Genomic DNA, 16,183 nt, shown 5'->3' with positions numbered 1-16,183 from the left:
ACATACATAAATTTATGTAGGCTATTAATTTATTGATTTTTTTAGAATTGCTCAAATGAAATGTGTTTGATCAGACGTTGCTTGTCTCAGACTGAGAGGTGTGGGTGTGTGAGCGCAGCATTAATCATCGGTTCTTGATGCCATGGTGTTTGCTAGCGTGTTAGCGTGCTAGTGTGCAGCACTCAGTCAGATTACGGTGTGCAGTGCTGTTGTATAAGCCAGTGACTCAGCAGCTCTGGGATTATGAGCACTTCCTAATAATATCCAGAGTGACTCAGTGTGTGTGTGTGTGGGTGTTAGTGTGTGTGTGAGTGTGTGTGTTTGGGCGGTCCGGCTCAGACACGGTCATGAGATGCAGGCCTCAGGACACGCCGGCCCAAAGCTTGTTTTTCTGAAACATCTCAGACTTTATGTTTTCACAGCATCTCTGAGGTAAACTTCAACAGCAATCACAGGATTCTTTTCTGAGAATCAATTCAAAGCTCTAATTCAGTGATTCATCTGCGTTATATCTCATTTTTATGAATTAAAATCGTTTTTTTCCCTCTAGTTTTTGCGACCCTCTAGTTTTGTTGGAAAATCTGTTAAATTAAATAATAAAGTTAAGGATGCATGATATAACGGCTACCGTATCAGTACTGACCGATACGTTTTCATTATTAATGTTATCGCTATCGGCCGATAGGAAATTGTGTCTGATATATTAAAGCTGATAAATACTGTATTGTTTCCTCCAGACGCTTCATGTCTTCACTGTTCATCATGATGGGTTTAAATTGCTTGAAAAATTATTTAAAATCACTTTAAAAAGGAAAAGTCTGTCATATCGGCTACCGAAAATCATAACGAGAACATTATAATTGTGTGTTTGGGTCGTGGCTTTTAATGGTGAGGCTTTTGTTTTTGTAATCAGGCTCTCAAATATTATAAAAAAAATTTGGATTTAGATTTATCGGCCGATATATCGGTTATCGGCTTTCAAGTTTAAAGAATTATCGGTTATCGGTATCGGCCAAAATGTTCATATCAGTGCATCCCTAATTAAAATAAATAAAAATATAAATTTCTTAGTAAAAATATATGTATATGTTTGTGTGTGTGTGTGTGTGCGCGTTTTAGATATTAATTACAATTATTAAATATGAGTCTTCCTTTCATTCAATTAGCGAAAAACATTATGAAAACATAACTTGATTATTTAAAACTACATTTCTACTATATCTCCCTTCTTGCTTCAATGATTTTCAATCTTTTATTTGGTTAAAAAAAGTGTGTGAAAAATGTGCCCTTTTAAGCCCTTAATATCCCATTTAAATGTAGCTTTCCGATTTTGAAACCCGCTGATTGCAATATTTCGAGTGTGTGTCAAGCGTGTGTTTCTCTCTCTGTCGCAGGTCAGCTCAGGTGCATCTCGTTCCCGCGGCACGACGAGGATTATCTGCAGAATGTCGTCAGTTGCACCCCGTATATTCTCATCCTGGGTCAGGACTGTTCGGCCCGATACCAGCTCCTGAACTGCATGCTGGGAGAGAGGCTCCTCCCCCTGGGCTCGGATGTGGGCGGGGCCTGTGGAGTGGAGGGCGGGGCCTGCAGGAGGAGGAAGTTGTGTTTCACGCACGGCCGTCAGACGCGGTTGAGTTTAGCGTTACCGGGACAGTATGAGCTAGTGCATCAGCTAGCGGCTCACTGTGGCCGCTGGGATACGGTTCCCCGCGAGGACCTGGAGATCCAGGAGTGCGAAGATCCCGCGCAGCGATTGGCCGAGCTGGAGATCACGCTTCATCACGCGCTTCTGCAGGTCAGGGGTTATTGCAGTCCTCATGTTTCTCTCAATTAGCGCTATCAATTAGAGTATCGTTTGAATTTTAATGATTTCGATTCTGATGAGGTAAAAAAAAAAAAAAAAAAACTTAATTCACATTTAGTCTTATTGTAAAACATGTAACTGTATCTGAATATCATGAGCAGAAATCATCAGGATAAAGAACACTTACACAAGGAGCGTTTGCCTGTGGTTTAAAAACACCATAGAAGAACAACTAGCCCAACTAATATAAACTTCAAGCATTATTAAAGACAAACACTCAGTGATTAAAAAAAGAACAAATAAAAAATTAGCAATCGTAACAAATAGACACAGCTGATCACAGACACGATTGAAACAAACAGAGTCTTAAGATTTTCAGGTTCAGAAACTGGAATCAAATGTAAAATAACACTGTACTTTATAAATAAAATATACATTACAAATATAGTTACAAAAGTTATTCAGTGAAGAACGAGTGAATTTCTCTGTGTCTTCTGTTGTTTGATTAGTGTTATTTATTATAACTTTAAGAGCTGCCCAATAGAAAACAGAGGCGTCTCGCGCTTGAATTGTTAAAAGTTTAGGAATGCTCACAAAGAAATCGATGACAAGTATCAGATTCCTGACCTCAAGTATTCGATTCCCAACCCCTACTCTCAATCACATCAAATATGATTTTATTTGTTGAGATAAATTACAGGAATATTGTAAACATCAATCAGCTTCTCATTCTCTGGTGTTTATGTAAGCCTGTTCTGTGGATCTGGTGCACTTCACATGACCACAGATGGAAAAAAGCCCAACAGTTGTTGCTATGGTGATGTGTGTCTCCATGGTGACGGGAAAACTGGATTCCTTTCTTTCACAAGCTCGTTTGTTTTCATGAGTTCTCAGTTTTTGGACAGGTTCAGATCTCTCTCAGATCAGAATTAGTCTTAAATCAGAGCAGTTGCAAATCAGACTTCATCTGTCCATCATAAAAGTGCATCTGTCCATCATAAAAGTGCATCTCTCCATCATAAAAGTGCATCTCTCCATCATAAAAGTGCATCTGTCCATCATAAAAGTGAGTGCATCTGTCCATCATAAAAGTGAGTGCATCTGTCCATCATAAAAGTGCATCTGTCCATCATAAAAGTGCATCTCTCCATCATAAAAGTGCATCTGTCCATCATAAAAGTGCATCTGTCCATCATAAAAGTGCATCTCTCCATCATAAAAGTGCATCTGTCCATCATAAAAGTGCATCTGTCCATCATAAAAGTGCATCTATCCATCATAAGTGCATCTATCCATCATAAAAGTGCAACTATCCATCATAAAAGTGCATCTGTCCATCATAAAAGTGCATCTGTCCATCATTAAAGTGCATCTGTCCATCATAAAAGTGCATCTATCCATCATAAGTGCATCTATCCATCATAAAAGTGCATCTGTCCATCATAAAAGTGCATCTGTCCATCATAAGTGCATCTATCCATCATAAAAGTGCATCTGTCCATCATAAAAGTGCATCTGTCCATCATAAAAGTGCATCTATCCATGATAAAAGTGCATCTATCCATGATAAAAGTGCATCTATCCATCATAAAAGTGCATCTGTCCATCATAAAAGTGCATCTGTCCATCATAAAAGTGCATCTGTCCATCATAAAAGTGCATCTGTCCATCATAAAAGTGCTCCAGGGGGTTAATAAAGGCCTTTTGAAGTGAAGCGATGCGTTCATGTAAGAAAAATATCCATATTTAAAATTTTATCGACTAAAATATCTAGCTTCCAGCAGACGGCCGTACGCATCGATTTACGCCAAAAAACAGAAACAACTTGACCTGACGTAATGACGAACACGGCTGCCCAGTTCTGTTTGTTTGAACTGCGAGAGGCGTTGAGTGAGTGAGTGAGTGAGTGAGTGAGTGAGTGAGTGAGTGTGAGAGTGAGTGTGAGTGTGAGTGTGAGAGTGAGTGAGTGAGTGAGTGAGTGAGTGAGTGAGAGAGAGAGAGAGAGAGAGAGAGAGAGAGAGAGAGAGAGAGAGAGAGAGAGAGTGAGAGTGAGAGTGAGAGTGAGTGAGTGAGTGAGTGAGTGAGTGAGTGAGTGAGAGTGAGTGAGTGAGTGAGTGTGAGAGTGAGTGTGAGAGTGAGTGAGTGAGTGAGTGAGTGTGAGAGTGAGTGAGTGAGTGAGTGAGTGAGTGAGTGAGTGAGTGAGAGAGAGAGTGAGAGAGTGTGAGTGAGAGTGAGAGTGAGAGTGAGTGAGTGTGAGTGTGAGTGAGTGTGTGTGAGAGTGAGTGAGTGAGTGAGTGAGTGAGTGTGTGAGAGTGAGTGAGTGAGTGTGAGTGTGTGAGTGTGTGCGAGTGAGTGAGTGTGTGAGTGAGTGAGAGTGAGTGAGTGAGTGAGTGTGAGAGAGTGAGTTGAGTGAGTGTGAGTGAGAGAGAGAGTGTGAGAGTGAGTGAGAGTGTGTGAGTGAGAGTGAGTGTGAGAGTGAGTGTGAGAGTGAGTGAGAGTGTGAGAGTGAGAGTGAGTGAGTGAGTGAGTGAGTGAGTGAGTGAGTGAGTGAGTGAGTGAGTGTGTGTGTGAGTGAGTGAGTGAGTGTGTGTGTGAGAGTGAGTGAGTGAGTGTGTGAGAGTGAGTGAGTGAGTGAGTGAGTGAGTGAGTGAGTGAGTGAGTGTGTGAGTGTGTGAGAGTGAGTGAGTGAGAGTGAGTGAGTGAGTGTGAGAGTGAGTGAGAGTGAGTGTGTGAGAGTGAGTGAGTGAGTGTGAGTGTGAGTGTGAGAGAGAGTGAGTGAGAGTGAGTGAGTGAGAGTGAGTGAGTGAGAGTGAGTGAGTGTGTGTGAGAGTGAGTGAGAGTGAGTGAGTGAGTGAGTGTGAGAGTGAGTGAGTGAGAGTGAGTGAGTGAGTGAGTGAGTGAGTGTGAGAGAGTGAGTTGAGTGAGTGTGAGTGTGAGAGAGTGAGTGAGAGTGAGTGAGTGAGAGTGAGTGAGTGTGTGTGTGTGAGAGTGAGTGAGAGTGAGTGAGTGAGTGTGTGAGAGTGAGTGAGTGAGAGTGAGTGAGTGAGTGAGTGAGTGAGTGAGTGAGTGAGTGAGTGTGAGAGAGTGAGTTGAGTGAGTGTGAGTGTGAGTGAGTGTGTGTGAGTGTGAGAGAGTGAGTTGAGTGAGTGTGAGTGTGAGTGAGTGAGAGTGAGTGAGAGAGTGAGAGTGTGTGAGAGTGAGTGAGAGTGAGTGAGTGTGAGAGTGAGTGAGTGAGTGTGAGAGTGAGTGTGAGAGTGAGTGTGAGAGTGAGTGTGAGTGTGAGTGTGAGAGTGAGTGTGAGAGTGAGTGTGAGAGTGAGTGTGAGAGTGAGTGTGAGAGTGAGTGTGAGAGTGAGAGAGTGTGTACAGGTGCAGGTCCTTCATCAGATCTGGATCCGGCAGACTGCGGTAAACCTCGGATAAACAGAGACTAATATTAGCGTAGACGCCATTCTTCTTATGATGTAACGAGTTATCAGGATTTATGGGGAGTGGATCAGATCAGTCTCAGGGGCCGGTTTCACACAGATAGACTTTGACTATGGCTTAGATATAGTAGATAGTCAGACTTCAGATAGACATCTAAATCAGAGCGTTGCACAAAGCACTGAAGACTCTGACTATCTTAAGTAGGACTACACTGCAATGCATTCTGGGTCAAATAAGACACTTTTCAAAACAAAAAACATGGCGGATCAAGTAAGCGCATTCAACCGCTCAGTGCCGTTTACCCCAGCGGAGAACATGTGTGTGTTGGAGGAGTATAACAGTTACAAGGACATTTTACTCGGGTAATGTAGCGGAGAATGAAGTAACAAGAAGAAATGTGTAAATGATGAGCCAGTTCCCCTTTTCTTTTGCTGTTTGTAATGTAACTGATTGTTGCTGCTGGTTGCCAAGGTAACAGAGTCTTAGAACTGAGTTAGCCTGGGGGTAAGAGGTGTCTAATGTTTTTGGGTCTAAATTAAGTCCGTCTTTATTTTTGTGAAACAGTCTAACTTGCATTAGCCTAGTCTATGAGCAGATTGTAGACTTGTCGAACACTATAGGCCGCTCTAAACTAGCTTTGAGAAACCGGCCCCAGATCTCAATCAAACACACTTCAGTCTGTAATCAATCAGTGTCGAATTCAGATCAGACTCAGAACCACTCATGCCAGACGGGTCAGACCTGGGTCAGAGTCAGCTCAGCTTTAGATCAGACTCGAACAGTGTGTGTGTGTGTGTGTGTGTGTGTGTGTGTGTGTGTGTGTGTGTCTCAGCCAGAACAGATTCTTCTGCATGACTCTCTCCTGCAGTTTCAAGCCGTGTCACTGTGTTTAACTCTTGTGTGTTTGTTCAGTGCTCACACACATCTGCTAGAATCACGTCTGCTCTCAAATGAACCCCGTCTGCTTTCGGTCGACACACACACACACACACACACACACACACGTTGGTGCCCAGGCGTTAATTAGCGTGGGGCTCGTGGTTCGGTCCCAGCGTACGCTGACGACAGGGAGTGAAATGTGTGTGTCCTGTGAACACATTCCCAGAATTCCTGCTAAAACGCACACACACACGTGTTAGCTGTAGCAGTGGAGAGCGTGTTTGATGCGTTTGAATCGGATCTTTGTTGGGTTGGGGTCTGATCGGCCGGCGGCTCGGCCGGTGGTTTATGAGTGTGTGTTTGCAGGCCATCTTTGTTCCAGAGAGACTCCAGCTCTGTGGCTCCTGTGTCAGAGACGGCACTGACTGACTCTATTGTGCTAGTGTGTGCTAGCGCTCTTTATTCTCCACGCCACTGCGGGTTAACATTAATCATACAGTCGAACTTTGGCCCTCCGTATCTAATATTTCCTGAACCTTCACTCCTTTATCTGGACAAATGCTTCTCACCAGCGCCATTTTACTCTGTGTTCAGGGTTCCCAGCGTCAGGTGCAAAGGAATAAGAAATAAGTCTATGATTACTGTCATTTTGCAGCTGGATTAAAAATATTTTTGCAGACTGGAAATATCTGGTTGAAAAGTGTGCTGGAAAATATCCTCAAAAAAGGAATTAAAAGTTTTAAAAACAATGTTTTTAAAATAATTAAAATTTAAAGATTTTGTCTTAGTTAAAATTTTATACCAATTTTATATCTTCTTCTGTCTACATATTTTTCATATAAATTAATTTGAGTAAATTTTAGTTGACAATTAGAAACAATAATTATATAATTTTGCAGCTGTATTACATATCTTAATGCACACTAGAACAGAATGTGGAAATGAACTGTTAAAGTGTGCTGGAAAATATCCTCAAAAATGGAATTAAAACTTGTCAATGTTTTTTAATATACATTTTAGTCAATTTTATGCAAATTTTAGGTGACATAAATTACAGGTTAATTGACTAAATTTTATATAACATTTTATTGATTTTCAGTAAACATTCAGACACCCTTTACTTTTACATATTGTTCTTTTATATATTCATTGAATCATGTAAAAAAAAAATTATTGATGTGAAAATTCAATCTCCTGAAATATTGTTATTCAGTTTAATTATAGTTTTTGTCATAATTGAAGTAATTTTAGTCAGTTATACTGTAATTTTAGTTGACAGAAATTGTATTTTAATTGATGAGAATATTGACCAAATATATTTCAACACATTTTAATTTTTATATATTTTAATTTATAAATTAATTGAAACGTCAGAACAAAAAAAAAATTTGATGTGAAAAATATCTGAAATAACATTTACTGTATATGAATACAGCGTTTATTTAAAGATTTTATTATAATTTAAATTTATATCAATTTTAGAATTTCTTTTGTCAATATTTCATATTATTCATTAATTTTAGTACATTTTTGTTGGGAAAATTTTGTCAATTGTAGTTGAAATCTTTTTTTTTATTGATCAAATGTTAAAATTTACTTGACCACTTATTTGAACTGTTCAAACGTTTTGTTTTAATATACTTTTTTAATATATTAATTAAAGTGTGTAAAAACAAACACATGTGAAAACTGTTTAATAAAATAATAACGAGTGCACTATTGTAATTCAGTGTTTCATCAGATTTTTCAATAATTTAATTGTAATATTCATTAATTTTATTAAATGATATTTTAATTGAAAATTTTTAATTAAAAATTTTAAACTTAAACCCAATATTGAAGCATTTTAATATATTTGCATTAGTGCTGTGCAACGGTTAATCGCATACAAAGAAAAGTTTGTTTGTGTATTTTATATATATTTGAGAAATATTTGCATGTATATATTATATAATATATATATCATTTATATTATATATAAATATTTTATATATAAATAACACATTTTTCTTAAATATGTACATGCATGTGTGTGCATTTATATACAGAAATAATTATTCACAGTACACACATTTATTATGTAAACAAACTTTTATTTTGAAAGCGATTAACCGCGATTAACCGCCGCACCGCCATCGTTTCTTGGAACACTCATCAGCGTTTAGCATTTACCAGTCCTGTGTTTCCCCGCCAGGAGGTGAAGATCATGGTTCTGCCGTGCCGGAACGTCCAGCCGGTGGAGGAGGCTCTGGAGGACTGCAGGCGCGGGATCCTTCCCATAATCCTCTACGCCGTGAGCAAGGACACGCTGAGCGCGGATCAGCTGAGCGAGCTCCAGAAGGTGCGCGAGACGCTGCCGTACCCCGTGTGTTTCGTCCGGATCCCGACCGAACCCGCGCCGGACCCGCCGGGCCAGCGCTCCGCTCTGTACGCGCAGCTCGTGTCTCTGGAGCTAATCGGCGGCGCGGCGGGAAACTGCGCCTGTGGGGCTCCGGCTCAGACGCCCGGGAAGGTGCAAGGCATTCTGGGAGAGAGTCTGGAGCGCCTGCATCGGGTCCTGGTGCCGTTCGCGAGGCAAGTTCTGCAGAACCAGCAGGTGGAGGCGACGACGCTGCTCAACGCCGTGCACTGCCGCTGCCTCGACCTCTTCATCAACCAGGTGACACACGCTAACGCTAACTAACATGCTACTGCTAATAAGAGTGTCATACACACTAGGACGTCTTGAGGGCGAGTAAACCATGGGCTGATTTTGGCTCATTATTCGAGGCGATTATTATTTTTGTGCGCAGCTCGTCATTAGTGGCGTCTCCGTTACCCTTCAGACTGGGCAAACTGAGACTGGAAATACGGCCAATGGAAACACGTCGATTTCACAAAAAACTCCCATATATCGCAAAAACGTTTTTACACTTGCATGAGGTGGTGTGTGTGTGTGTGTGTGTGTGTGTTATCTCAGAATAAACCCCTTCAGGTGTGTGTGTGTGTGTGTGTGTGTTATCTCAGAATAAACCCCTTCAGGTGTGTGTGTGTGTGTGTTATCTCAGAATAAACCCCTTCAGGTGTGTGTGTGTGTGTGTGTTATCTCAGAATAAACCCCTTCAGGTGTGTGTGTGTGTGTGTGTGTTATCTCAGAATAAACCCCTTCAGCTGTGTGTGTGTGTGTGTGTGTGAGAGAGAGAGAGAGTGTGTGTGTGTGAGTGTGTGTGTGAGTGTGTGTGTGTGTGAGTGTTATCTCAGAATAAACCCCTTCAGGTGTGTGTGTGTGTGTGTGTTATCTCAGAATAAACCCCTTCAGCTGTGTGTGTGTGTGTGAGTGTGTGAGTGTGTGTGTGTGTGTGTGTGTGTGTGTGTGTCTGTGTGTCTGTGTGTGTGTGTGTGTGTCTGTGTGTCTGTGTGTGTGTGTGTGTGTGTGTGTGTGTGTGTGTGTGTGTGTGTGTGTGTGTGTGTGTGTGTGTGTGTGTGTGTGTGTGTGATGAAGACCTGATCACTCTGTCGGGTTTATTCTGCGATAACAACCGTCTGGATGTTCATTATCCCTCACGTAAACACAAACGAAGTGCATGTTGTAACGTGCTGTTGGGTGTGTGTGTGTGTGTGTTTGAGGCGTTCGACATGCAGCGGGATCTTCAGATCACCCCGCGGCGTCTGGAATACACTCGTGAGAAGGAGGGCGAGCTCTTCTCCTCCCTCATGGCCATCGCCAACCGCAAGCAGGAGGAGATGAAGGAGATGATCGTGGAGACGCTGGAGAGCATGAAGGAGCAGCTCCTGGAGGACGCCGCCAACCTGGAGTTCACAGGTCAGAGGTCGAGGCCACAGCTCAACCACACACTTACAAATCAAAGGTTTTACATTTAAAGGTGCAGTGTGTAATATTCAGGAGGATCTGTGGACAGAAATGCAATATCATATTCATAACTATGTTCTCAGTGATCTTACATAATGAAGCGTTATGTGTTTATTAGCTTAGAATGAGGCATTTCTCTCTACACACACCGCGGGTCCGCTTACATCGCAACCTCACCACTAGATGCCGCTAAAACTCACACACTACACCTTTAACGTTTATGGATTCAGTTTAGTTTGTTTTTGATTAGTTTTCGTTCTTTCTTTGTTATTTTTAGTTTAGTTTTAGTTTTTTTAAATTACATTTCAAAAGTTTTAAATCCTTGTTCATTTAGGTATTTTTCAATTTCTTAAGTTTCAATTTTTTTTTTTTTTTTTTTTTCACTCTTATCATTGTTAATTTTAGTTTTTTTAGTTTTAAATTTGTTAATATAATTTTTTTCCACTATTTTAATTTTCCGTTTATTGTTAATTTAGTAAAATTTTTATTTAGTTTGTTTTTTATCATTAGAAAAACAAATTTACATTTAAAAAGTTACTTTAGTTTTTCCTATTTTTATGTTCAGTTTGTTGTTAATTTAGTTAGTTAGATTAGTTTGCACTCTGCCGTTGTTAGTTTTAGCTGTTTATCATTAGAAAAACAAAATTACATTTTAAAACTTAAATCATTGTTAATTTATCTTCTGTTCAGCTTATTGTTCTAACCTTGTGTATTTTAGTATTAGTTTTTTATCATTAGAAAAACAAATGTACATTTTAAATGTTTTAAAATGATTAAGTTTTATTTCCTATTGTTAAGTTAGTTTGATTTGTTTTCATTCTATCATTAGTTTTAGTTTTTATCATTAGAAAAAGTTTTAAATCATTTTTAATTTAGTTTTTTTCTAATTTTGTGTTCAGTTTGTTTTAGTTTTAGTTTGTCTGATTAGTTTTCATTCTATCATTGTTATTAGTATATATCATTGGTTTTAGTTTGTAGTTTTTTATCATTAGAAAAACAAAGTCTTAAATTTTAAATCGTTAATTTAGTTTTTTCCCCATTTTTATTTTGTTTATTGTTAATTTAGTTTATTTTTGATTAGTTTTTTATAATTAGAAAAACAAAATGACATTTACATTTTAATAAAAAAAAAATTGCATTGTTGTTTATTTAGTATTTTCTATTTTCATGTTCCATTTATTTTTTTCAATTTAGTTTCTTTCAGTTTTAGTTTGAGAGTTTGGCAGATTCTGCTTATTTAGCTTTTATTTCATTATTTCAGCTTCATGTTTAATGTCTGTTAGGGTTTATAATCCCGCATCGAAACTTAAAATATGATCTTTCTGGTTATTTTATGTGTTTTTTTCCAGTTATACAAGCTGGTGTCATTTAGATTTCACTGAGGGTTTTTTAACATCATTGGCCGTTGTAAGTGACAAATATCAGGTAAAATAGTTATAATAGTTTTAAATATTAGTTATAGTTTAGTTCATTATGGAGGTAAACAGTTCAGTCTGATGCTCTGAAACCACTAGAAGGATAAACTTCCGCTTTATTAGCGTGTGTTGATCTACTGTGGTCAAACGTGACTGTGTGTGTGTGTGTGTGTGTGTGCGCGTGTGTGTGTGTGCGTGTGTGTGTGTGTGCGTGTGTGCGTGTGTGTGTGTGTGTGTGTGTGTGTGTGTGTGTGTGTGTGTGTGTGTGTGTGTGTGTGTGTGTGTGTGTGTGTGTGCGTGTGTGTGCGTGCGTGTGCGTGTGTGAGTGTGTGAGGGGGAAATCCACTGATATTGCCCTATTATTGTTTGTCTGAGGTGATCCATTAGTGTTAATGGGCGTCACGTGACTGTCATTTCGAAGGCTGTTTCCTCAGGATGTTGCGTTTGTCGGCCGCTGCTTCATAACACACACAACATGAGTGTAAACCCTCACAGCAGACGATGTACAGTAGTGTAGTAGACGAACAGAGTCGGCACTAGAGGCCGGTAACGTTTGAGTTTTAATGATTCTGATCCTTTTAGATTCCAATAAGGTAAAAAAACCTTAGATATTCACATTTAGTCTTATTGCAAAACATGTCATTGTGTCTGAGTATCACGAACAGAAATATAATATAAACTTCAAGCATTATTAAAGACAATAAACACTCAGTGATTAAACAAGAACACATAAAAAATGAACAAATCGCTACTAATAGACACAGCTGATCAAATATACGATTGAAACAAACAGTTTTAAGATTTTCAGGTTCAGAAACTGTAATCAAATGTAAAATAACACTGTACTTTATAAATAAAATATACATTACAAATATAGTTACAAAAGTTATTCAGTGAACGAGTGATTTTCTCTGTGTCTTCTGTTGTTTGATTAGTGTTATTATAGAGCGGGAATATTAGTGTTATTATAGAGCGGGAATATCAGTGTTATTATAGAGCGGGAATATTAGTGTTATTATAGAGCAGGAATATCAGTGTTATTATAGAGCGGGAATATCAGTGTTATTATAGAGCTGGAATATCAGTGTTATTATAGAGCGGGAATATTAGTGTTATTATAGAGCTGGAATATTAGTGTTATTATAGAGCGGGAATATCAGTGTTATTAAAGAGCGGGAATATTAGTGTTATTATAGAGCGGGAATATCAGTGTTATTATAGAGCTGGAATATCAGTGTTATTATAGAGCGGGAATATTAGTGTTATTATAGAGCTGGAATATTAGTGTTATTATAGAGCAGGAATATCAGTGTTATTATAGAGCGGGAATATCAGTGTTATTATAGAGCTGGAATATCAGTGTTATTATAGAGCGGGAATATTAGTGTTATTATAGAGCTGGAATATTAGTGTTATTATAGAGCGGGAATATCAGTGTTATTAAAGAGCGGGAATATTAGTGTTATTATAGAGCAGGAATATCAGTGTTATTATAGAGCTGGAATATCAGTGTTATTATAGAGCGGGAATATTAGTGTTATTATAGAGCGGGAATATCAGTGTTATTATAGAGACGGCATATATTATCAATATATATAATATCTATATCGATATATAATATCAGTGTTATTATAGAGCAGGAATATTAGTGTTGTTATAGAGCGGGAATATCAGTGTTATTATAGAGCGGGAATATTAGTGTTGTTATAGAGCGGGAATATTAGTGTTATAGAGCGGGAATATCAGTGTTATTATAGAGCGGGAATATTAGTGTTATTATAGAGCGGGAATATTAGTGTTATTATAGAGCGGGAATATTAGTGTTATTATAGAGCGGGAATATTAGTGTTGTTATAGAGCGGGAATATTAGTGTTATAGAGCGGGAATATCAGTGTTATTATAGAGCGGGAATATTAGTGTTATTATAGAGCGGGAATATTAGTGTTATTATAGAGCGGGAATATTAGTGTTATTATAGAGCTGGAATATCAGTGTTATTATAGAGCGGGAATATTAGTGTTATTATAGAGCGGGAATATCAGTGTTATTATAGAGACGGCATATATTATCAATATATATAATATCTATATCGATATATAATATCAGTGTTATTATAGAGCAGGAATATTAGTGTTGTTATAGAGCGGGAATATCAGTGTTATTATAGAGCGGGAATATTAGTGTTGTTATAGAGCGGGAATATTAGTGTTATAGAGCGGGAATATCAGTGTTATTATAGAGCGGGAATATCAGTGTTATTATAGAGCGGGAATATTAGTGTTATTATAGAGCGGGAATATTAGTGTTATTATAGAGCGGGAATATTAGTGTTGTTATAGAGCGGGAATATTAGTGTTATAGAGCGGGAATATCAGTGTTATTATAGAGCGGGAATATCAGTGTTATTATAGAGCGGGAATATCAGTGTTATTATAGAGCGGGAATATCAGTGTTGTTATAGAGCGGGAATATTAGTGTTGTTATAGAGCGGGAATATTAGTGTTGTTATAGAGCGGGAATATTAGTGTTATTATAGAGCGGGAATATTAGTGTTATTATAGAGCGGGAATATTAGTGTTGTTATAGAGCGGGAATATTAGTGTTGTTATAGAGCGGGAATATTAGTGTTGTTATAGAGCGGGAATATTAGTGTTATTATAGAGCGGGAATATCAGTGTTATTAAAGAGCGGGAATATCAGTGTTATTATAGAGCGGGAATATCAGTGTTATTATAGAGCTGGAATATCAGTGTTATTATAGAGCGGGAATATTAGTGTTATTATAGAGCGGGAATATCAGTGTTATTATAGAGACGGCATATATTATCAATATATATAATATCTATATCGATATATAATATCAGTGTTATTATAGAGCAGGAATATTAGTGTTGTTATAGAGCGGGAATATTAGTGTTGTTATAGAGCGGGAATATTAGTGTTATTATAGAGCGGGAATATTAGTGTTATTATAGAGCGGGAATATTAGTGTTATTATAGAGCGGGAATATTAGTGTTATAGAGCGGGAATATTAGTGTTGTTATAGAGCGGGAATATTAGTGTTGTTATAGAGCGGGAATATCAGTGTTGTTATAGAGCGGGAATATCAGTGTTGTTATAGAGCGGGAATATCAGTGTTGTTATAGAGCGGGAATATGAGTGTTGTTATAGAGGGGAATATGAGTGTTGTTATAGAGCGGGAATATGAGTGTTGTTATAGAGCGGGAATATCAGTGTTGTTATAGAGCGGGAATATCAGTGTTATTATAGAGCAGGAATATCAGTGTTATTATAGAGCAGGAATATCAGTGTTATTATAGAGCGGGAATATCAGTGTTGTTATAGAGCGGGAATATCAGTGTTGTTATAGAGCGGGAATATCAGTGTTGTTATAGAGCGGGAATATTAGTGTTGTTATAGAGCGGGAATATTAGTGTTATTATAGAGCGGGAATATCAGTGTTGTTATAGAGCGGAAATATCAGTGTTATTATAGAGCAGGAATATTTATTATAGAGCGGGAATATTAGTGTTATTATAGAGCGGGAATATCAGTGTTATTATAGAGCGGGAATATTAGTGTTATTATAGAGCGGGAATATTAGTGTTGTTATAGAGCGGGAATATCAGTGTTGTTATAGAGCGGGAATATCAGTGTTGTTATAGAGCGGGAATATCAGTGTTGTTATAGAGCAGGAATATCAGTGTTATTATAGAGCAGGAATATTAGTGTTGTTATAGAGCGGGAATATTAGTGTTATTATAGAGCTGGAATATCAGTGTTATTATAGAGCGGGAATATTAGTGTTGTTATAGAGCGGGAATATTAGTGTTGTTATAGAGCAGGAATATCAGTGTTATTATAGAGCGGGAATATCAGTGTTATTATAGAGCAGGAATATTAGTGTTGTTATAGAGCGGGAATATTAGTGTTATTATAGAGCGGGAATATCAGTGTTATTATAGAGCAGGAATATCAGTGTTATTATAGAGCAGGAATATTAGTGTTGTTATAGAGCGGAAATATTAGTGTTATTATAAAGCGGGAATATTAGTGTTATTATAGAGCGGGAATATTAGGGAATATTAGTGTTGTTATAGAGCGGGAATATTAGTGTTGTTATAGAGCGGGAATATTAGTGTTGTTATAGAGCAGAAATATTAGTGTTATTATAGAGCGGGAATATTAGTGTTATTATAGAGCGGGAATATTAGGGAATATTAGTGTTGTTATAGAGCGGGAATATTAGTGTTGTTATAGAGCGGGAATATTAGTGTTGTTATAGAGCAGGAATATTAGTGTTATTATAGAGCAGGAATATTAGTGTTATTATAGAGCGGGAATATCAGTGTTATTATAGAGCGGTAATATTAGTGTTATTATAGAGCGGTAATATTAGTGTTATTATAGAGCTGGAATATCAGTGTTATTATAGAGCGGGAATATTAATGTTATTATAGAGCGGGAATATCAGTGTTATTATAGAGCGGTAATATTAGTGTTATTATAGAGCGGTAATATTAGTGTTATTATAGAGCTGGAATATCAGTGTTATTATAGAGCGGGAATATTAGTGTTATTATAGAGCGGGAATATCAGTGTTATTATAGAGCGGGAATATTAGTGTTATTATAGAGCTGGAATATCAGTGTTATTATAGAGCGGGAATATTAGTGTTATTATAGAGCTGGAATATCAGTGTTATTATAGAGCGGGAATATCAGTGTTGTTATAGAGTGGGAATATCAGTGTTATTATAGAGCGGGAATATCAGTGTTATTATAGAGTGGGAATATTATAGA

At 37.8% G+C, this 16,183-nt stretch overlaps 1 protein-coding gene across 1 annotated transcript in view; it reads left to right on the top strand.

Annotated features, from left to right (window-relative positions):
- Positions 1–16,183, top strand: part of dstyk (dual serine/threonine and tyrosine protein kinase) — a 35,145-nt gene that overhangs the window by 5,907 nt on the left and 13,055 nt on the right. Inside the window, exons 2-4 of the mRNA XM_084416166.1 lie at positions 1,395–1,798; positions 8,309–8,773; positions 9,721–9,916. Of these exons, the coding sequence (XP_084272292.1) occupies positions 1,395–1,798; positions 8,309–8,773; positions 9,721–9,916 (1,065 nt within the window). The remainder of the gene's footprint in view (positions 1–1,394; positions 1,799–8,308; positions 8,774–9,720; positions 9,917–16,183) is intronic.

The sequence above is a fragment of the Rutilus rutilus genome (assembly GCF_951802725.1).
Source record: "Rutilus rutilus genome assembly, chromosome: 8".
Taxonomy (NCBI): Eukaryota; Metazoa; Chordata; class Actinopteri; order Cypriniformes; family Leuciscidae; genus Rutilus; species Rutilus rutilus.
This window is presented reverse-complemented; position numbering and strand designations above follow the sequence as displayed.